This window comes from Trachurus trachurus (genome assembly GCF_905171665.1).
Source record: "Trachurus trachurus genome assembly, chromosome: 16".
Lineage (NCBI taxonomy): Eukaryota > Metazoa > Chordata > Actinopteri > Carangiformes > Carangidae > Trachurus > Trachurus trachurus.
Window position 1 is genome coordinate 16,069,829 of NC_139902.1, and position 20,592 is coordinate 16,090,420.

At 39.8% G+C, this 20,592-nt stretch overlaps 5 protein-coding genes across 7 annotated transcripts; 4 read left to right on the top strand and 1 right to left on the bottom strand.

Annotated features, from left to right (window-relative positions):
• Positions 1-430: 430 nt before the first annotated feature.
• LOC310999560 (uncharacterized protein) lies at positions 431-2,535 on the bottom strand. 3 transcript variants are annotated; one of them, XM_083990031.1, is made up of 9 exons: positions 2,476-2,529; positions 2,261-2,309; positions 1,773-2,153; positions 1,653-1,679; positions 1,503-1,544; positions 1,281-1,410; positions 955-1,029; positions 731-815; positions 431-624 (listed from the first exon to the last, which is right to left on the bottom strand). In XM_083990031.1, exons 2-9 carry the CDS (start codon positions 2,307-2,309, stop codon positions 550-552), a joined length of 864 nt encoding a protein of 287 aa, XP_083846157.1. In that variant the 5' UTR covers positions 2,476-2,529; the 3' UTR covers positions 431-549. The 3 variants fall into 3 exon arrangements, with proteins under 3 accessions (XP_083846157.1, XP_083846158.1, XP_083846159.1); XM_083990032.1 differs by having other exon boundaries at positions 1,773-2,309; positions 2,476-2,535; XM_083990033.1 differs by lacking the exon at positions 2,476-2,529 and having other exon boundaries at positions 1,773-2,360.
• A 1,490-nt stretch (positions 2,536-4,025) lies between these two features.
• Positions 4,026-10,483, top strand: LOC310999554 (TBC1 domain family member 15). Its single transcript, XM_083990023.1, has 11 exons — positions 4,026-4,512; positions 5,911-6,096; positions 6,196-6,314; positions 6,813-6,916; positions 7,724-7,791; positions 7,909-8,055; positions 8,419-8,509; positions 8,599-8,747; positions 8,848-8,989; positions 9,079-9,934; positions 10,439-10,483. Exons 1-10 carry the CDS (start codon positions 4,293-4,295, stop codon positions 9,245-9,247), a joined length of 1,395 nt encoding a protein of 464 aa, XP_083846149.1. The 5' UTR covers positions 4,026-4,292; the 3' UTR covers positions 9,248-9,934; positions 10,439-10,483.
• A 54-nt stretch (positions 10,484-10,537) lies between these two features.
• On the top strand, positions 10,538-15,190 carry hsc70 (heat shock cognate 70). Its single transcript, XM_083990013.1, has 9 exons — positions 10,538-10,701; positions 11,932-12,136; positions 12,326-12,531; positions 12,796-12,948; positions 13,021-13,576; positions 13,696-13,898; positions 13,998-14,196; positions 14,319-14,551; positions 14,748-15,190. The coding sequence occupies exons 2-9, from the start codon at positions 11,932-11,934 to the stop codon at positions 14,940-14,942; spliced, it is 1,950 nt and encodes a 649-aa protein (XP_083846139.1). The 5' UTR covers positions 10,538-10,701; the 3' UTR covers positions 14,943-15,190.
• Positions 15,191-15,885: 695 nt separating this feature from the next.
• Positions 15,886-17,907, top strand: LOC310999563 (chymotrypsin-like protease CTRL-1; the record flags this gene model as incomplete). Its single annotated transcript, XM_083990036.1, has 7 exons — positions 15,886-15,931; positions 16,086-16,186; positions 16,316-16,395; positions 16,482-16,563; positions 16,662-16,842; positions 17,001-17,131; positions 17,746-17,907. 7 exons carry the CDS (start codon positions 15,886-15,888, stop codon positions 17,905-17,907), a joined length of 783 nt encoding a protein of 260 aa, XP_083846162.1.
• Positions 17,908-18,547: 640 nt separating this feature from the next.
• LOC310999556 (formyl peptide receptor 2-like) lies at positions 18,548-20,304 on the top strand. The gene is made up of 2 exons (XM_083990025.1): positions 18,548-18,580; positions 18,901-20,304. Exons 1-2 carry the CDS (start codon positions 18,571-18,573, stop codon positions 19,977-19,979), a joined length of 1,089 nt encoding a protein of 362 aa, XP_083846151.1. The 5' UTR covers positions 18,548-18,570; the 3' UTR covers positions 19,980-20,304.
• The last annotated feature ends 288 nt before the right edge of the window (positions 20,305-20,592 follow it).

The following is a 20,592-nucleotide window of genomic DNA, read 5'->3' on the forward strand; positions in this document are numbered from 1 at the left end:
AAACGACCGGATCGCTTACTTCTGCTTTAATGCAGGAGAGCTGATCAACAGCTATTTTGATAAGCCTGCTGTCAAGGCCATCAACAACCGATGGTTTGTCTTTGCAGTTTTTTAGGAAATCCTTTACCTTGTTAATGCTTATATTCTCCAGTTTAAACTTGGAGTGTAAACATAAATTACAGTAGTTGCCTGCCATGTTTGGGGACATTTAGAGGTCATTTCTACATATTTAAAGGTTTAAAAAATGAAAAGTGCTGGTAAAGAAAAATATTATCATAACTGATAGCAGGCAATATTTCTAACTGAAACATCTACCAAGTAGGCTATATAACAAAATAAGCAAGAATATGTTTTCCAAAACTATTTCTGGCTGGCCTGTCATAATTTAAACATGAGTCACCAACCAACCATGAATGACTATACTTCTCTCTTCTATGCTTTGTAATGATGTGGTTTTTATGATATAAAATCTCTTGGTAGATGTGCCACCATGCCACACATTTGCACAAACCAAGACTGCAGAGTAAATCCAAAGACAAATCTTTTGTGCTATTTGGTGTAATCCACATTTGCATATACACTGTCTATGTGATCCAGACTTTGATCCATCTGACCTGTGAGGGCCTGCAAAGATAGAAATTGGGTCACAACAAGGTTAGCTTTTTTCTTTTTCTTTTTCCTGTCTTAGGCATTTCTTATTATAAAACAAGAATAAGAGGGGGTATTGTACCTCAGTGTTGACATAAACAGGTTCGTCGATGATCTTCTTTGCTTCAGAAAGTTTTTTATTTTCCTGATTTGTGCCAGATATTTCTCTGAAAAAGACAAATCACTTTGTTTCTAAGTTGATAAACAGGATATCAGAACAGTGTAACAACAAACAACCTTTTTCCTCATGTGCCTTGTAGTAAACACTCTTCTAATGTGATATAACCACTGTATCATAATTCCTACCTTTGGGTTTGGTTAGATGATGCTCTGCTAAAATTTGCATAATATCCTGATTCCTCCCTGGTGAAAGATTGTGACCTGTGAAATAAGAAAAAAAGTGATATTGCTGGGAAACATCTGGAAGTAATTATGAGAAGCAAAGACACTGACCAGTTATTGACCACACAGTGAAACTCAAACATGAAATGTGAAGAAACAATGTCACATTCAAAACATCTGCTCTTAGATTATGTAAATTATGTAAGGATGACACTAGCATCAGTCATTAATAAATATTACTATAGCCTACTTCAAAGCCCCATGCTAAATATATAAATTAGGGAACTTACCTTTTGCATTTTATGTAACAGAGACTTCCAGCAATAAGAATAATGACCACAAGTATGGAAACTGCTACAGGGATGACCACATGTGATATCCCCAAGCCGTTGTGAGCCTGAGTTGTTAAGAAGACTGATGCTGTAAATGGTGATCAGTAAAGGAAAATGAATTACAGATAATGGTGTTTTAAATGTTAGTTTGAAGCAAACAGTTTGAACATGTAAACTTACCACTTGTGGGTTTAGCAGTGGTATATTGGTCACCAAAAAGACCTACAAACATAAAATTAATTCTTGATGTGTTTTCATTGCAAATTCTATAAATGTTAACAAATATAAACAAAACAAACAAACAAACAAACAAAAATCTAAAGGTTATACCTGGGTTAGGACTGACTGGTGCAACACCTGACCCCGTGGAGGAAACATCAAATATTAATTTAAAGTCTCATAAGTCCATAAAAAAATTTTTTTTAAATTTTATATTACTGAAATTCCTACCGGTGACAGAAATGGAGACGTTGTAAAGATGGAAAGAGAACCTGGTTTTACTATTGTCGTTTACAAGAAGTCTCATATACATAATTGATTCACTAGCTGTGATGTTTTGGATCTCAAGGGAGCAGTTTCCATCCTGTTTAGCGCCAACAAGTTTGGTCCTACCTCTGTAGGTTTTATCTATAAATGTCTCATTCGGGTGATAAACCAAGGGATATTTGTCTCTGTCATTGGTTGTAATTTGATTCCCAAAAAATTTCCAATGAACTTGAATGTTATCCGATGTCTTTTGCTGCGGATAACTAAAATTACATGGTATGACAACAGTTGCGCCCAATGTTGTATTGATGCGTTGACGAGGGACAGTAACTTTCCAGCATTGACCTGTGTTCAAGACCAAACCAAACCAGAATACATATTAGCATTTCATAATTTTATATATTATAGATTATTAGATACAATTCAAAAATTAAAGACAATATGTCACCAACCTGAAGAGGCCACGACAGATATGACACTAATCAGACCCAGCAGCTTCATCTGATACAAGAAAAACATCCTGATCTTAATTAACATAATCCTGAAATCCTGAAGATAATTCAGTTTTACTGCAGTTATGTAACATAATATAATAAGCCATACACTCCCACGCTCTGGAGTTAAATTACCTGCATTCTGTCTTTTACAGCACAAAGTAAATACTCACTTTAAGAGGGTCCAAGAAGACTGCCTTACTGTGTTTTGTCAATTGTCACTAAATGTGAGCACCAGAGTGAAATTTGGGTGTGTTTCCTGTTACTCAGGACTAATGAATTGCAAAAAAAAGAAAGAAAAAAAGAGGAAGTTATGAAAGAAATGTTAACACTGACCTTTGTATAACTCTCTTACTAAGTTTGAGGGCAAATGTTACCAACATGCATCAAGAATAGTGTTCGTGGTTCTTGTGCTTACGTGGCACTATTCATTCCTTATATCAGAGACTGACCTTTTGACCTAATGCAATTATTTGATATTTTAAAGTTATTCTTTGGTTTATCATATTTCAACGGGTGACTCAGATAATTGTGAATCAAGTAGTCATTTTTATTTTATTTTTTTGTATCTCTATAACTTGGCCACTTAGAGATTGACCGAAAATAGGGCATTTTAGAAACCATAACCATAATACGGAAGCTAAGCCCTAATGGCTGATGCTTGTGCAGCCTCCCTCCCGACGGGCCTTACTTCTGCATTATTGATAAAATGTCCTATCATTGTCTCAATGCTTTATCAGTCTCCTCTAAGTTGTAAACTCTATTATTTTCTATCATAAATGGACTCAGTTGTCGAATCAATTTGGACAGAATCAAATAAAGTAAAATGAAAGACTGGGCAAACGTCATGCACAAAATGTGCATACGTGAGTATTGCCAGTGCAGCCACCTTTTACAGTCTATGGCAGCCACCTGTCAGCAGTGTAGCTATTTGTTTTGCTGCAAATGATTTATTCAGCATTTCTACAGTGAACCTCTCAATGATGTTATGTCTGCTCTATAATCATTTCAAGTATGTGTAGCCTAATTGTGTATTGATATTACATTGTCAAAATCCGAATAAAGTTAAAATGAAGCTAAGCTCACATAAAGCACCACATTTTCTCATGATAGTTCAAAGGGGGAATTTAATTGTAAAAGAAAAAAGAAAAAGGAAGGACATTTGTATCCACCTGCCTGGCTTTCACTATGGGAGGAAGAAAATGTGTGGATCAACTCAAAGAACTCAATGTACATTTTTACAGTTCACAACGTGTTAACGAGTCCGGCCTTCAGTGAAAAGCTGTGTGCACTAAAACCTACAAGCAGGCAACTTTATCTTCCCCATAATGTAGGATCGGTGTACCGTAGGTAGGCTACGTCAATCAATTGATTAAATTATTTTTTAGAAATTGGTGAGCCACTCCCTAAGGGTTTCTTGTTTTGTTTCGCTAAAGCTTCAGTTGGCAACAATTATTCAGTCATATGTGTTAAAACTGTGACTATTCTGATAGTAGTAGAAGCATTGCAAGTTTCTGCTTGCAATTCCATCAAAATCTCATCCATCATTCAAGACCATCGAATTAAAGGTTCATATCATAGGCTACGTGGTCGAGGGGATTTGTTCTCAGCCTTTCTTAATAAGAGACACGCTGCTCAGAGAAAATTGTGCTGGATGTTGTTAAACCGCTGGGTGGAGTGAGACACGCTCTCAAATCCCAGAGTGAACTTTGGCACTGAAGTCCGGACTCCACCTGGAATGTGGGCCAAACTAGGATCTCAAGGTACAGTCATATGACTCCCAGATGGCTGAATGAGAATCAACAAAGCTGCAACTGCTTTTCCAAAAGTAACCCAACGAGTTCTGTGATCTTGTCGGAGTCGACGCCGTTGGGAGGAATCAGTCCAGTTTCAGATGGGTTCCGGGAAGAGACGCGTTGTTGTTGTTTAAGGGGGCAGCACGCCACGGGAGGATGGATGGATACTTTGTTGCCTGTTGAGTCTCTCGTGGATGCAGTTCTCCTCGACCCGTGCGACACACATGGACAACCTGAGTAATGGGAGCCCACGGCAGGCGGCGGACAATCCCCGACCAGATGTCCGCTCCCACAGGAGGGTGGCCGCGGTCAGTTCTCCAGTTCTGTCCCGCGCACGACTCACCTTACCTGGGATCATGGACGCTGAGGGCAGGGTAGACGAGTCGAGACTGAGAATGCATATATTCAAAAACGGTAGATCATCTATCTATCTATCTATCTATCTATCTATCTATCTATCTATCTATCTATCTATCTATCTATCTATCTATCTATCTATCTATCTATCTATCTATCTATCTATCTACTCTTAAGTTTATGAATTATCCTCCACAGTGTCACAGTGGAAATGCAGATGGTGCACCTGTCAGTTTATGTAGCCTATGCAAGATCAGATCTACATAATGCATTTATCAGGGGCTCAGTTTCAGTTTTAACTTATTACAGTGGAAAGAAATGTTTCCGAGGTCGCAGCAGGTCAAGCAGAAATCTTTCATAATCCTATAATGCACATTAAGAAATATAAAGTCGTTTCTAATCCTGTGAAATGTTTGTTCCTGTTTGAAAGATTATTTATATATTTCTGTATTAACACTATTGGGCTCAGCTTATTTCAACAGTAGGATTTATAACAATGTAGCCTATTATTAGTCTAAGCATTGTTTTGTTGAGGCCTAGGATTACAGCTATTGATTCTTGATAGTTTGAAGACATATAATTGATTCTTCATATATCAAATATGTCTCACACAGTAACACACAATAGCTTTCTATGATAGGTTGTTAATCAATAGTGTGGATTTAGTAGCTAACAATGCCCACTTGAGCACTATTTTGTTGCGCTGTAAACTATTAAAGTGGGTCACTCACATGTCCAGATGCTTCAATGAATTGTGACCATGCCTGCAGAGTAAGACTAAGTCAAGTGCTTTGCTTCAGGACTTTGAGTCACAGCCAAACCATTCTCTAAAATCTAACATTTTATTGTGCATCACATCAGACCCCCTCGAGCACAGAACTCCAGCGTGACTCGTGAGATGAAACAACAAACACCATTTATGGAGTTGATGATATGTCTGAGGAGCTGAATAAAATCACATGAGATTCAACAGTCAGAAAAATATTCAGTGAAGCGTATGAAACTAAGAAATGAGGATACCTCTGGATTAGTGCATAAATGTGTCATCAGTTTAACTTCTTGCTGGACATCCTCAAGGTTTCAGCAGCACTCAGACAAAAGATCATAAATATCTGCATAAAGTAAAATATCACAAGGAATCTGTCATGGCAGGAATGTGGAAACTTGCCCTCCTTCTCTGTGACCTTTTGACCTTTATGCACATTCCTGCCCCACAAATGTGGCATGGATTAAAGCACCCTACAGAGCAAAACATTACATAAAACATCTCAAATCCTCTCATGAAAACAGGATAAAGTTGACCCAATTATGGATGATTTGTTCTCCTAAGGATTCTGTCTTTCCTCCGCTACATCTTCCCTACAGTACATTCAGGATTTGATTTAATTCAAATGCATGTCTAAACTCTGAGTCCATAACCATAAATAATCAAAGTGTTTTCATTCCCCTGCCAAGGTGGTGTGTCTCCCTCTGAGCGTGGCCTGGTGTGGCGTTTCCTGTTTGGGATGTATCCGTGCAGCTCCACTGCTTTAGAGCGCTCTCTGCTGCAGGAGCAGTTAGTCGTACGATACCTGGTCATGAAGCGAAAATGGCAGCAGTTTCTTCCTTCAGCTGTACGGTTGCATCTCAACGGCACTGATGGTAAACACAAACAGTTTCATCTTTTTTTCTTTTTTGTCAGTTCCCTATTTTCTCTTTTTTGAAAATGCCTATGAACACATGAATGTGTCTTCATTCCAGCTGAGTTGGTGGCAGCTGTCAGGTACTTTGACCAGAGACAGGCACAGGCCCAACAGCAGACCCAGGACCAGTCTGAGGAGGTCAGGGACAAACTGGCTTTCTTAGAGCTTCAGGCACAGGTTAGATCAGTTAAATCCACGACTAAAAGTCCAATCTAATTACTTGAATGTTTGTTTTTCTCTTGTTCTGCTATTTTGATTTCTACAGATCCAGCAAGTACATTTTGATTGTATATGGTAAAAAAAACTGTTTAAAAAGGGAGGAGTGTATGTTTAGGTAAATGTCACAACAGGATCTAATTTTGCTAAACAAAGTGTTTGCCATTTATTTACATATGGTATCAGTTGACCTATTTACACTGGCTGTCATTTTAAGCACTTTGGTCTGGAGAGTGTGTGTACTCAACAGCAGCTGATAGATTTCAGACAGTGATACTCCACATGCAACTTTAACAGAATCACACTTCAAACAATCTATTTACACTAGATTGAAGCTCATACAGTAACAGTACTATACCCTGTAGTATGGGGACCGGATAGAATGGAAGATGTATGTATTTATGTATAATGAATTGAAAATGTTAGTATGTAATATTTACATTTCTTTCCTGTCACCAGATTTTATTCGAGCGGGTTACATTTGACCAAGAGGAGCTCCGTGAAGCTGTACGAATCATTGACAAGGATGTACCGAGAACTAACAGAGACCTGAGCTATTACCAGTGAGTGGCCTGGAGCCGTCGTTGTGGTTCTTGTTGTATCAACAGATTCTGTGTGTGTGTGTGTGAAATCAATCGCTGACCTTTGACATGAAGATAGCTTTAAGCAGCTAAAAGTAATCAGTAAGATTCCACTAAGCTCAGCTGACACAAAAAGGCAATGCATTATTTAACTCCCCTCTTAAAGTTAATTTGTGTTTTATGTGTTAAATGTTTAGCCACTATTTACAGGAGAGCAGTATTACCTACAGTACTTGTCGACAGAAGAAGATTTTTGATCATGGATTAGAAGATTATTTATGTGTAGTAAGCAAGGCAGTCACTTAACAAAAATAAATGAATTTATATAGTCGATTCTTCGGACTGACTTTACATAATCACAGGGGAAAAAAGGGTTAAACATTATTTGGAGCTAGCAAGATATTTAGTCTCTTGCCCCTCAGGCCTCCAGAACCAGCTGCCTGCCTCCTTTTGGTACAATAGCCTACAGAAATAGTAAATAGTATGCTTGAGTAAGTAACATTGTATCAATAAAAATTACCTACTCCAACTATATTAAGAATAAAACTAATTTCACGCTATCTTGCCATAATGGTTTCAAATTATTTTCCTAATGGAAAAAAGGATTCATTTTTCACTTTCCCACACTGTAAACAAAAGACAGCAACTAGCATTGTTACATATTCTCTATGGATTATTTTCAAAAGTATGGAGGCTGATTTGAGCAATCAACCTTTCATATCTTTATAAAACACATCAAATATTTTTTTGCAGTGTTCAACTAATTAATCTTAACTTCTTTGTCTGCAGGGGTGAAGGTTCGGGTAATCTGTTGGTACTGAGAGACATCCTCATCACTTATGCTGCTTTTCATCCAGGTAAATATCAACAGTGAACCCATCTTAATATCTGATGTTACAGACATTTACTGTTTGCGTGTGTGTGTCTGTGTCATTGCTTATTTGTGCACCACTTGTCTTGCTTGCTTGATTCAGAGGTCAGTTATGCCCAGGGAATGAATGACCTGTGCAGCCGGTTCCTGGAGGTTCTTGACTCTGAGGTTGACACTTTCTGGAGTTTTTCCTGCTACATGGAGAAATTCTCCAAGGACTTTAGGGCTGATGGTCTGCACAGAAAAATAGGTGAGATTATTAAAAAAAAAAGGGATGCAACTTTGTATTAAATAAATGTTAAATGTTTCTAAGGTGCTCGTACATGTAGTGAAATAAAAGGTGTTCCTTATTGCAAAAAACATTCAGGACCTCTAGTGGTAAAACTAGGAAATTGAAAACCTATTTTCAAGACGACATATCAGTATGCATATGTCTTTTGATTTCTCATGCAGTGTATTCAACTGAATTGTTCATTCAGAAAACTGAGAACATAGTTGCAAACCTTTTTTTTTTTTTACATTCTTAAGAGGTTTAGTGCTAAGTAAAGCATTCAGACACAAGCAAAAATGTTAAGAAAAAGCATATGAGAGAGGTGTGTTTAATGTCTTTTAGAGTTGGAGGCAGCTCTGTTGAAGGAGTTGGACCCACAGCTCTATGCTCACTTGGTCACAGACAGCATGGAAAGTTTCACCTTCTGCCACAGGTAGCTCCTTGGTACTGTTCCCTACATCTCTGTATCTGAATACGGATGGACATGTACGTTCACACACTCCTCCTTGCTTTTTCTTTAAGGTGGCTGCTGCTGGGTTTCCAGAGGGAGTTTGAACACAGAGATGCGCTACGTTTGTTTGAAATCCTGAGCTGTGACCACCTGGAGCTGATCTCCCAGCAAGTAGACCGAGCCAGGTATCAGGAAAGGCTGACACGAACATACAGCACAGGTGTGAAACCCAGAACTCAAGCTGACAGAACGAGGAATAGCTTCCAATTAAATGTCAGATGTTAACCTAGTGATGTGTCTTTGTCTTGTGGTGTTTGCAGAGTACAATTCAAAGTCGGCACTGCAGGTCATCAACACCGACTTCACCTTTGAGCTCTTCATCTGTGCAGCCATCCTGTTGGAGAACAGAGAGTCCCTGCTGCGTTGTCAAGATGATGTACAGCTCATCCAGTTTACTAACAGGTTCGTCTGTAGGCCAAGACATAAAAATCACAAAAAAGAGATTGTGCACGTGCATATCTGTGTCAACATCTTTTGCTTTTTTTGGGCAGTCTTCAGGGAACACTGGACCTGAACAGCACACTGAAGAAAGCAGAGCACCATTTCTACAACTACTGCAAACGCTGTGCATGGGACTACATGACTTTACGTTGTAGAGCGCACAAAAGCAAAGACGAGGACTTTCTTTTTCAACTCCGTAGTTTATTTGTTTTAAAGTGAGAGCGACATACCAGATGTTAAGGACTTTGTAACAAGGGACATAAAATCCCTATTTTGAGTTTCAATGGCACATACATATTTTCTGTCTTAGTTTTTTTTCAGAGGGAAACACACTTGTTTTGATGGCTGCTTACCTTAATTCTTATTTGTTCTTGTTAATTGTAAATGTAAAGTATTTATTGTGTGAAAGCTGATCAACACGGGCTGTGGGTCATTTTGGTGTGATCTCCTGATTGCCGCGAATTTGAAAAGCTTAGGCTTAAGATCCTATTACCTCAGAATCGAAGCTTTAAAGATTGTTCTTCTGGGTTATGCAATATTAAACTGCTAGAAGTAAACAGCCACAGACATGTGCGATGCACGCATGCCTAGATCTGGTGTGTTGCAACAGGTGGTGCCTGTGAGAAACTGCAGTTATATTTAATGCAACGTGGCCCATGTGTCAGAGAGGCCTCTGTAACGAGAATAGACATCCAACTTTTGAGCTCAGGCAGAGAGAGAGTGCTGTGAGAGGAAGGACAACGCAGCTCTGTCTTAGCTAGAGAATGAAACACACATGTAAAATAAAGAACCTGTATAAATTATACCTCAATAAAAACCGGAGATTATTTACTGTGGTGCTGGTGATGTTCATACTCAGTTTAATTTATAACTTGCTTAACTTATTTAACTTCAGTAATACAGAAGGTAAGTAAACAGTACACTATACAATATACAAGTTATTTTTTATCTTTTAATGCCAGATCCTTCATTTAGTTTCAGAACCAGTTCATGTTGGTAAAAGGTAAAGTTGAATAAAAACCTAAGAGCTCCTTTACCAACACTTGATTAATGAGGTTAATAAAAGCAGTTTTTAATACTGAATTCATGCACTCACCTAGGTCCTAGGCCACCATTGTACCACTAGGGAGCTCATGAGAGCTTCCTCCTTCAATTTCTGCACCTGGCTCATTTATTTAGTCCATGATCCCAGATAAATGGTTAAAAGGCATTTTGGAGAAAGTTCACTGTAACACCATACCGAAGGGGCAAATATAGCACATGAATGACATTATCTATGTGCAGGAACTACTTTTTTTCATATACGTAAAAGGGCAATGCTCATATTGTTACACAAAAATGTTCAGTTTAGATGTCAAAGTCCCATTGCTTAAAATTTTGAATTTTCCTTTTTGCTGTTGTTTTGCTCAGCTTGCCACAAGGTTTCTTTTAAAACAATCTAGTCAGCGAGGAGGAACACAGGCCTAGAACTTTCCTTGGTGGAGTCACCTGACACCCAGTTGGGTTCTCCCTGCGCAGAGCTCTATATTCACTCGGGAGCAGAGACACTCGTCCTTTTAGTCTGCCGGGCCAGAAGAGGGAAGGGAGTGCTGGAGAGGAGCTCAGACGGCGGTTAGGTTTAGCATCTCTTTAACTCATTAGTCTCTCAAGTCTTGAACATCTGACAGCGCAAGGTAACCCCTTCTACAAGAAGCATTGCATTCAGCCTGGCTTCCTAGTCTGTCTTGCTTGTTGCTTTAAAAGCTTAACTGCCACATGTGGCATGATGTTCCCATGTAAATCAAGTCTGCATGGTTTTTGTCAAACAATGGCATGGCAAGCAGAGGCAAAATCCATACATGAAAAGAAAAAAATGCACACACACACACACACACACACACACACACACACACACACACATACATTATTGTCTGTTTAACAAGGAAATGGACTCATTTCACCCTTGATTTATTGAGATTGCACACCCGTTTCCGATGCAACAGTTAGAGGTCACACCTAGGAGCACTGGAAGAAAACTGTGAACTAAAACCCCAGTCTTCTACCAAAGCACATTACAAGTTTCAGATGAGTGTAGGTCAGAATTTTCTGCTCTGTTACACAACTGGATAACAAGTCTTAATTCAATAACCTTGCTAGTTGCAGCAGTTCTGGGACATTAAGTGAACAAAGTTTCTACTTCCACCGATTAGACAAACACATGAAGGAGAGATCCTCTAAAAATATTTCAACTGATTTGGTAGTATACTGTGTGTTTGTCTCCGCTTTCATAAATGATCCTATTTCCTGCCAGAACCAAAAGGCTTTTGTTGAGATCTTCACTAATCAAATACTGTCTCTGTGTTTTTTTTGTGTGTATGAGACGCTTTGTTTTAAAAAGACCAAAGACGTTTTCACCCACTAGTCACTGATAAATGGTTCCTGAAGTTGTAGTCACCTTCCATTCATTTCCATGTAGATAGGCTGATACTTTTTATAGTAACTGTAAGCTCTTTGGAACCAGCTGTTGGAAAGTACACACACAGATCACTATACTGCAGGTTCAGCAAATTTCATTTCACCAGCGTGACTATGAGACACTATGGTGTTATGTTGCTGAGGGAGAAGAGAGAAGTAGAGAGGTAATTAAAGGGAAACATGATGTAGTCTGGCCGTTGGGTCTCAGTGTTAAACAGGAAATTCAGATCACTAAGCCAGTGGTTCTCAACGTTTTTTTTTTTTTACAGCTCCATATCTTGCAATGTTTGGCAGCCCAAATCCAACCTTAGAGCAATACAGAGGCCAAAACAATGTTTTGCACTTTTCATTATAACAACAATCAAACATTAATCATTGCACTAATATAAGATTTATTTCCAATATTAAAAGGTTACAATTATTTTGCCTATTTCTTTTGTTTATCAAAGATGTCTAAAGGACCGGCAGTGGGAATTGACCTGGGAACCACATATTCCTGTGTGGGCATCTTCCAGCATGGGAAAGTGGAGATCATTGCTAATGACCAAGGTAACAGGACAACACCCAGCTATGTGGCCTTCACGGACAGTGAGCGACTGATTGGAGATGCTGCCAAGAACCAAGTGGCTATGAACCCAACCAACACTGTATTCGGTGAGGATTTCTGTCCACAAGTTAACTGTCTAAAAAATACAATGATCAGAACACATTTTTCTAATTGTCCCTCATGTATTGATGACTAATTCTTCTGAAGAAAGTCAGTACTTGGTATTTATTGTGCATACACTGTGAAATCAACACGTGACTTTCAGTGTCTTGATTTTTCTCTTACATCAATTTCAGATGCCAAGCGTCTGATTGGCCGTAAGTTTGACGACCCTGTGGTACAGTCAGACATGAAGTACTGGCCTTTCAAGGTTGTGAATGATGCAACCAAACCAAAAGTGGAGGTTGAGTACAAGGGTGAGATCAAGACCTTCTATGCGGAGGAGATTTCCTCAATGGTCCTCACCAAGATGAAGGAGATCTCTGAAGCCTATCTTGGCAAGGTATGGTTAACACATGGTCATATTGGTTTATGCAGATAAAAGAATAGCAATGGCAGGATGCATCAGTTAGGAATTTCATACTTGCAAATTTTACTTTTATCAGATAATCTCATCTATTATACAGTAATATCATAATAGCACTCTCCTCAGCCTCAAAAGCCGTATGGCCTCCAACAACCACGGTTTTCAAAGTTTGCATCAGTAATTTTAGTTTGTGAGCACACAAATGCTACTTATTGAGGCAAGGTCTTTCTCTCTTTACAGCCTATTACCAACGCAGTTGTCACAGTTCCTGCTTACTTCAATGACTCCCAGCGTCAGGCCACCAAAGATGCTGGAGTCATTTCTGGGCTTAATGTGCTACGCATCATCAATGAGCCCACTGCTGCAGCCATTGCTTATGGCCTGGACAAAAAGGTAACTATCACATTACATGCGAATCTTAACCTGTTTTGAGTTCCAATCATTAATTCTCACAATTTGCTTTAGGTTGGTGGTGAGCGTAATGTCCTCATCTTTGACCTCGGAGGTGGTACTTTTGATGTGTCAATCCTGACTATTGAGGATGGCATCTTTGAGGTAAAGTCCACAGCTGGTGACACTCACTTGGGCGGTGAGGACTTTGACAACCGCATGGTAAACCACTTCATAGCAGAGTTCAAGCGCAAGTTCAAAAAGGAAATCAACAACAACAAGCGAGCCGTGCGTCGCCTGCGCACAGCATGTGAGCGTGCTAAGCGCACTCTCTCCAGCAGCACCCAAGCCAGCATTGAGATCGATTCACTCTATGAAGGAGCAGATTTCTACACTTCCATCACCAGGGCACGTTTTGAGGAGCTAAACGCAGACCTGTTTCGTGGAACCCTTGAGCCTGTGGAGAAGTCCCTTAGGGATGCCAAGATGGACAAGAGCCAGATTCATGACATTGTCCTGGTTGGTGGTTCCACACGTATCCCCAAGATTCAAAAGCTACTGCAGGACTTCTTCAATGGCCGTGATCTCAATAAGAGCATCAACCCTGATGAGGCCGTGGCCTATGGGGCAGGTGAATAGCTCAACCACATTTGTTCTCTAGTTATTTTAGCATTTTAGTTAAAACACAGTCAGGTGGTGTTTGTTCTAGCCATCAAGGCATTTGCTTCACCATTTAAAAATTCTTTGCAGCTGTGCAGGCTGCCATCTTGGCTGGTGATAAGTCTGAGAACGTGCAGGACCTGCTCCTGCTGGATGTAACACCACTGTCCCTGGGAATTGAGACGGCTGGAGGAGTAATGACTGTCCTTATCAAAAGGAACACCACGATCCCCACCAAGCAAACCCAGACCTTTACCACCTATTCAGACAACCAACCTGGTGTGCTCATTCAGGTACGGAAACCCTGAAATAAATAATTAGGAACAGTTGACTCTTCATAACCCTAGTGTATTACAATCAATCGATGCATCATTATTTGGAATTGTTTTCAGGTTTATGAAGGCGAGAGAGCCATGACCAAGGACAATAATATCCTGGGCAAGTTTGAGCTGACTGGTATTCCGCCAGCTCCCAGAGGAGTCCCTCAGATTGAGGTGACCTTTGACATTGATGCCAATGGCATTCTCAATGTGTCTGCTGTTGACAAAAGCACCGGAAAGGAGAACAAGATTACCATCACCAATGACAAAGGTAGATGATTATACTTCTTAAATCAAGGACACTAAAAAAACTAACGTAGCACAAAGGCTGAAAGAAAATAAAGAAATATTTTCAGTTACAGAGCTTTGTATTTGTATTTCATCCTCTTGTAGGGCGGCTGAGCAAGGAGGATATTGAGCGTATGGTGCAGGAGGCAGAGCAGTTCAAGGCTGAGGATGAGGTCCAGAAAGAAAAGGTTACAGCCAAGAACTCCCTTGAATCTTTGGCCTTCAACATGAAGAGCACTATGGAGGACGAGAAGCTCCAAGACAAGATCAGCCCGGAGGACAAAAAGGCCATTGTAGACAAATGCAACGAAGTCATTGCCTGGCTGGACAGGAACCAGGTATAGATCTGCTGAACCATAAGACATGATAGAAAACATACAAATGTTCCTCTTGGCTTATTTCGAAAATGTAGAGAAAGTTGTTTCATGTAAAAAAAATTGTGCAACACTTTTGTACTTCCTTTTTACATTGTTTTCATACAGTTTTCAACAGTGCTTTCTTTCACAATCAAGTCTTGTTTCTACTCTTATCCAGACAGCGGAGAAAGATGAGTATGATCACCAGCAGAAGGAACTAGAAAAAGTCTGCAACCCCATCATCTCAAAGCTATACCAGGGTGGTATGCCAGAAGGTGGGCCTGGAGGGATGCCAGGAGGAATGCCTGGTGGTTTCCCTGGTGGAGCTGGAGGTGGCTCCTCTTCTGGCCCAACTATTGAAGAGGTCGACTAAATACTGCCAACAATGCCTGTACCACAGATCCCAGAGGTTTACCTGTACTTAAAGTCTTGTTACAACATTAACAAATCCAAACTGTCCAAATCCAAATCTGAGTCTTGCTCACACTTATTATTATATTCAGTAGCCGACAACATCATTAAAGTTGTTTTTTTGTTTTCATAATTTTTCTAACCACATTTCATTAGATGATAATGGTCCATGATCTCTAAACATTCAACTAATAAAGATCACCAATGGGATTCTGAAAAATCTTTGTCTTCTATGTCTTTCTTGTGATTTATCAAAAATACCATTACATTTCTGAATAACACTACAGATATTACTACAATATATTCATAATGCATAACATAGGCATGCACAGGACCAGTCAGCTTGTAGCTCTTGTGATTTGCAGATAAAACTGGTTCCTGTAAACAGACCACAACGGGTTGATTATTATCTTTTTCCTGTATCTTAGCAAGAAGTTATCTGTCTATGTAAACTGTGTAAAAGCGGTGTTGAGACTACAGTTGTCAAATGCATACTTTTCTTTCCTGCCAGTGTGTGAGGACTGAAGCTAATACAGATAAACATATCGAACGTAGTGCAAAAATATCACAAAACTTGTAAGACTGCAGAAAACTATCTACAACAACCACAAAGATTGCATGGTGTTGCTGCTGCTGTTTATGTAACAATGTGTTTGCTAAAAGCCCTGACCCAAGTGCAAACATGAGCTAAGACCAAGTAGATGACTGTAAGTCATCTCAGGTGCTTATCACCAGATGTTCTCTTCCCCAACCTACCACACCCATTGGGCGATTAGAGGGTGGAGGGGGAAGGTACCTGAAATATGAATGGATATACATGTAACTCAGGGTCAAGTGTGTGAGGAACACATATAAAAGCCCGTGTCCCACACAGCTCAACACAGGGACCTGAATCACAGACAGTCATGCTCTTGCTCATTAGTTGTTTTGCCCTTGTGGCCTCTGCACTGGGTGAGTCATCACTACATTAAATGACTGTGATAATAGTAACAGAACATGTCTTTAGTTATCTCTGATAACATTCTGATAAATTTCCTTGTGCATACATGCCATATTTGGAGGTAAGCACTCATCATCATTTTTTGATTTTGTGACTGGGCCTCAGGGTGCGGAGTGCCTGCTATCAAGCCCCAAGTGAGCGGACACAAGATTGTAAATGGGCAGACAGCCGTGTCTGGGTCCTGGCCCTGGCAGGTTTCTCTTCAGGTAGCCTAAATATTGCTCTTTAAACACCTACTGACACAGTGGTTTTACTAAAATTTCAACACCATGTGTAATTTAAATGAGAGAGAGATTCAATCTGTGTTGACGTTATATGCATCTTTTGATTCCTAGGATGGTAGAGGATTCCACTTCTGTGGAGGATCCCTGATCAATCAATACTGGGTCGCGACTGCTGCTCACTGCCGTGTGTCGTAAGTAACTTTTTATACATCCAACATATACACGAAGAAAATGCCAGCGGTGCAATAACTCCTCTGTCGATTATTATTCTCCACAGTCCTAGAAACCACCGTGTTATCCTGGGCGAACATGATCGTCAGTCCAGCAGTGAGCCAATTCAGGTCAAGAACATTGCCAGGGTAAGCAGCACAACAGCACAACAGCAACAGCCCTTAAATGTAAACTTCTCTGAATTAAGTAACTGAGTAATATGGTTTATGCTCACCTCTCAATCCAGGCCATCACGCACCCATACTACAACTCTCAGAACTTCAACAATGACATCACCCTTCTGAGGCTGTCCTCCCCAGTGCAGATGACTTCCCGTGTGTCTCCTGTGTGCCTGGCCTCCTCCAGCACCAGCATCCCCTCTGGAACCAAATGTGTCACCACTGGGTGGGGCAGGACTGGCCAAACCTGTGAGTGAGAGAATGATTTCTAGGTTTTAAACTCAGGGTAGATTTACAGACACAGGCATGCATGAACAGCTCTAATTTCACAAAAGGAAAATATCGAAATAAAAAAATATAAAAGCACAATAAAATACGCACTAAACCTCTTTCTTCTGTCCTCTCAGCAAGCCCCCGCTACCTGCAGCAGACTGCCCTGCCTATGCTCAGCCCTGCTCAGTGCAAGCAGTACTGGGGTTATAACAGAATCACTGATGCCATGATCTGCGCTGGTGCTTCTGGAGTGTCCTCTTGCCAGGTAACAACCATATCCAAACATGAATTACACATTTGTGAGAGACAAGTCACTAAACCAGTTGTTCATGATCAAATGTATTTTGTGCATTTACAAGTGACAGATTATTTCTTATTACAAATGCAGGTTATAAGCATAAAGGTAATAATTCACAAATGATTTACAGCAACTTGTTGTTGATGATTATTGATCAACATTAAATATACTGTCAGAGGAGAATACTAACAGATCATTTGTAAAGTAATCACTACTCAAACATGTTCAGAAAATATGCATCTAATATCCAAATTATTAATGGACTATTCACAAAATAGATAAAGATAGCAATTTACAGATCTTGTAAACAAGCAACCAGAAAATAAAATTATTCCTTCATTAACTGAAGGCTTGAGTAAGTTGATTACGCAAGCACATTTTTTGTATTCTGCAGTTTTTGTTAACGGTGTTGAAACTTAACCCTAAGAGAGGCCTGCCCACATCCTGCAGAGTTACATGACAGAAAACAAGGTCCATTATATCAAGCACTATCAAGAGCTTGATCCAAGGTTTTATTGTATTACATAACCCCATGCACGCTTTTAAAAGTTAATAAGAAAATCATATTTGTTTCATTTCAGGGTGACTCTGGTGGCCCTCTGGTCTGTGAGAGAAGTGGAGTGTGGTCCCTTGTTGGCATTGTGTCCTGGGGTACCTCCAACTGCAATGTGCGTGCCCCTGCTGTGTACGCCCGTGTGTCCTACTTACGTGGGTGGATTGACCAGACACTTGCTTCAAACTAACGTCATCATTTAAACATTTCATTGTTTACTGTGATCAGTGACTGTCTCCATACAACATCAACATTATCTACTCATTGTACTGCAATGCTTGATGCATCTATTAGAAGTGTGCATTAAATCTCACTTCAAAACAGAAATTGTTGGTTTCCTGTGTGGCATTACTTTTCACCTGGTAGGCTGTGGCTTTACAAAAACAAAATGTGTGAAGTGCATGATTCAGTAAGGTGGATCTAAAGGTGCTCTGTTCATCGTTTAACAAGTATTTTACTGAAACTGAAAATGGACAGCAGTTTAGGAAGCTCTGAGATGATTACATTTGATAAGGTTGGAGGCAAATTATTTATTTTACCGCAGGGGGTCTGAAAATAAAAACACAAGCACCCAGCAATACATACAATCATTCTGGGGATTATTTCGCCACGCTTTATACTGTATCATTTATGTTCAATTACCTCCAGTATTTCTAAGATCATGCACCTATTACTACATTGTCCATTCACTGTGCAAGGTTTGCACATCCATGACAGCAGCAGAAGTACTGTTTCATTGGCAGCTGCACTGAGAAGGAGGAGTAATCACTGTCAAAGAGGATGTGCACAGGCAGTATCAAATACCGTAGATCAACTTGGTGACTAGAGACAAGACCCTCATCGCATCACAAAAATGGTGAATGGTAAGATATTTTAAATATATAATTTTTGCATCAATAGAAACATATTTTTCTTCAATATCTTGTTAAACTGGGCAAAGACAAATGTGGACACACCTTTTTAAAATGAATAGGCTATACTTTCTGCTCATGGTATGCAAAAAGTTTTTTTTTTTAAATTTAGTTCAAAGTATTATTGTGACCTAACCAGCTCTAGTATTATAGTAGGTTTTTCAGTCTTGTAAATGCAAAAAAACAAAAAAACAAGAAACAACAACTTTATTTTCTCTGTACTTTCTGCAAAATGTGTAAAGTAATTATGCATTTCTTTATTCGTCCATTAGCCAGCATCACTTCCAATTCAAGCACAGCACCAACTGTGGTGGACTCGGCCAGACACATGGCCGTGGCCAGTGTGGTCATCTACTCTGTGATATTCGTGATTGGAACCGTGGGCAATGGCTTGGTCATCTATGTGACAGGCTGCAGAATGAAGAGAACTGTGAACTCAGTGTGGTTTCTCAACTTGGCCCTGGCAGACTTCCTCTTCACGGCCTTCCTGCTCTTCATGATCATCAATACTTCTATGAAGACTTGGCCGTTTGGACTTTTCATGTGTAAGCTCAACAACTTTGTGAGTGTGGTTAACATGTTCGCCAGTGTCTTTCTTCTGATGGCCATAAGTCTGGACCGCTGTCTGTCTATCTGGGTGGTGGTGTGGGCACAAAACAAACGCACTGTTCCCAAAGCACAGATCATTACTGCTGTCATCTGGGTGGCTGCTGTAATCTGCAGTGCTCCTTATGCAACGTTTCGTAGCATCAGGGAATACGGAGAAAGAACTTACTGTACTTATGTGCCAAAGACACCATTCTGGACTCTCAGTATTTTTCGCTTTGTTGTGGGCTTCTTCATTCCATTCCTGGTTATATGTGTCTCATATGGGGCCATAGGTGTCCGTGCAAGGCGTCTTCAGAGGACAAGGAATCGTAGATCACGCCGCATTATATTCTGTGTTGTTCTTGCATTCTTCATCTGCTGGTTGCCCTTTCATGTTGTACAATTAATAGAGTTACAGGGTATTAAAAAACCAGAGCTCAGGAATATTGTCAAGATTGTAGGTCCTATAAGTGTGTTTATGGCTTTTATGAACAGCTGCCTGAACCCTATTCTTTACGTTTTTATGTGTGATGAGTTCCAGAAGAAGCTCAAGCAGTCCATATGCCATGTGTTAGAGAGCGCCCTGGCAGAGGACCACTTGTCATTTATGTCCTCTCGCTCCTTGTCTTCCCACCTCTCACGGATTTCCCGGAAGTCTGAATCTACTGCACCTACCGAGAGGAAAGACACGGCCACTTCCTTACACTTCATAGGAAGCAAAGTCGTCGAGACTGAGGAAAAGGAAACACTGAGCACTGAGTAAAACCAGTGCATCTGTCAGAGAAGAGAAAAGTAGATCACAATCTGAAACTTGTATTTCAAATTAATCTTGGCTGTAAATCTGTGCACAGAATTTTTTTTATATTTGCAATGTGTGATTTTGATGTGTTTTATGTTTAAGTGCTTGTACTTATCAAAACGGGTGTTCACGCCCCGGTGACAAACATTCCTCTTCTAGCACATTATTTTTTCAACTTCCATTTTATTCTCTCAAAAAGATGTTTGACAATCACATAGCTCGCATGTTGTAAATAGGCAAATCAACTAAAACAACCTTTGTAAATGTGCTTCCACTTTCAAGATGGAAATAAGAGACTTTCTTTGTTTCATCAGATAAGGAACTGTGTGTAACTTTGATTGTGAAGAGATTACTTTTGAGTTGATGTTGATTTTTTTTTTTAATCTTTCTGCAGTTTTTGTTATTTTTTTATGCTCCAGCTTATTTACCCTTGTTAATCAACATGTTTATATACAACTGAACTTAAATAACTGAGCTTTATGCATTTTTATACACCAAATAAAATGTATTGATGATGATAATTAGGTGTTTGCATCTTTCTACATAACAAACACAAGTGCACACTACTCACCAGATT

What these genes read in the sequence shown, in the direction of transcription:
- LOC310999560 (XM_083990031.1), bottom strand. Translation starts at nt 2,309, where the DNA reads ATGAAGCTGCTGGGTCTGATTAGTGTCATATCTGTCGTGGCCTCTTCA. An exon ending in CGTCTCCATTTCTGTCACCG is followed by an intron (nt 1,680 to 1,772) that starts GTAGGAATTTCA and finishes CCACGGGGTCAG; the next exon opens with GTGTTGCACCAGTCAGTCCT. An exon ending in TCATCTAACCAAACCCAAAG is followed by an intron (nt 816 to 954) that starts GTAGGAATTATG and finishes TGTCTTTTTCAG; the next exon opens with AGAAATATCTGGCACAAATC.
- LOC310999554 (XM_083990023.1), top strand. Translation starts at nt 4,293, where the DNA reads ATGCAGTTCTCCTCGACCCGTGCGACACACATGGACAACCTGAGTAAT. An exon ending in AATGCATATATTCAAAAACG is followed by an intron (nt 4,513 to 5,910) that starts GTAGATCATCTA and finishes TCCCCTGCCAAG; the next exon opens with GTGGTGTGTCTCCCTCTGAG. An exon ending in TCTTAGAGCTTCAGGCACAG is followed by an intron (nt 6,315 to 6,812) that starts GTTAGATCAGTT and finishes TCCTGTCACCAG; the next exon opens with ATTTTATTCGAGCGGGTTAC.
- hsc70 (XM_083990013.1), top strand. Translation starts at nt 11,932, where the DNA reads ATGTCTAAAGGACCGGCAGTGGGAATTGACCTGGGAACCACATATTCC. An exon ending in CTGAAGCCTATCTTGGCAAG is followed by an intron (nt 12,532 to 12,795) that starts GTATGGTTAACA and finishes CTCTCTTTACAG; the next exon opens with CCTATTACCAACGCAGTTGT. An exon ending in AACCTGGTGTGCTCATTCAG is followed by an intron (nt 13,899 to 13,997) that starts GTACGGAAACCC and finishes AATTGTTTTCAG; the next exon opens with GTTTATGAAGGCGAGAGAGC.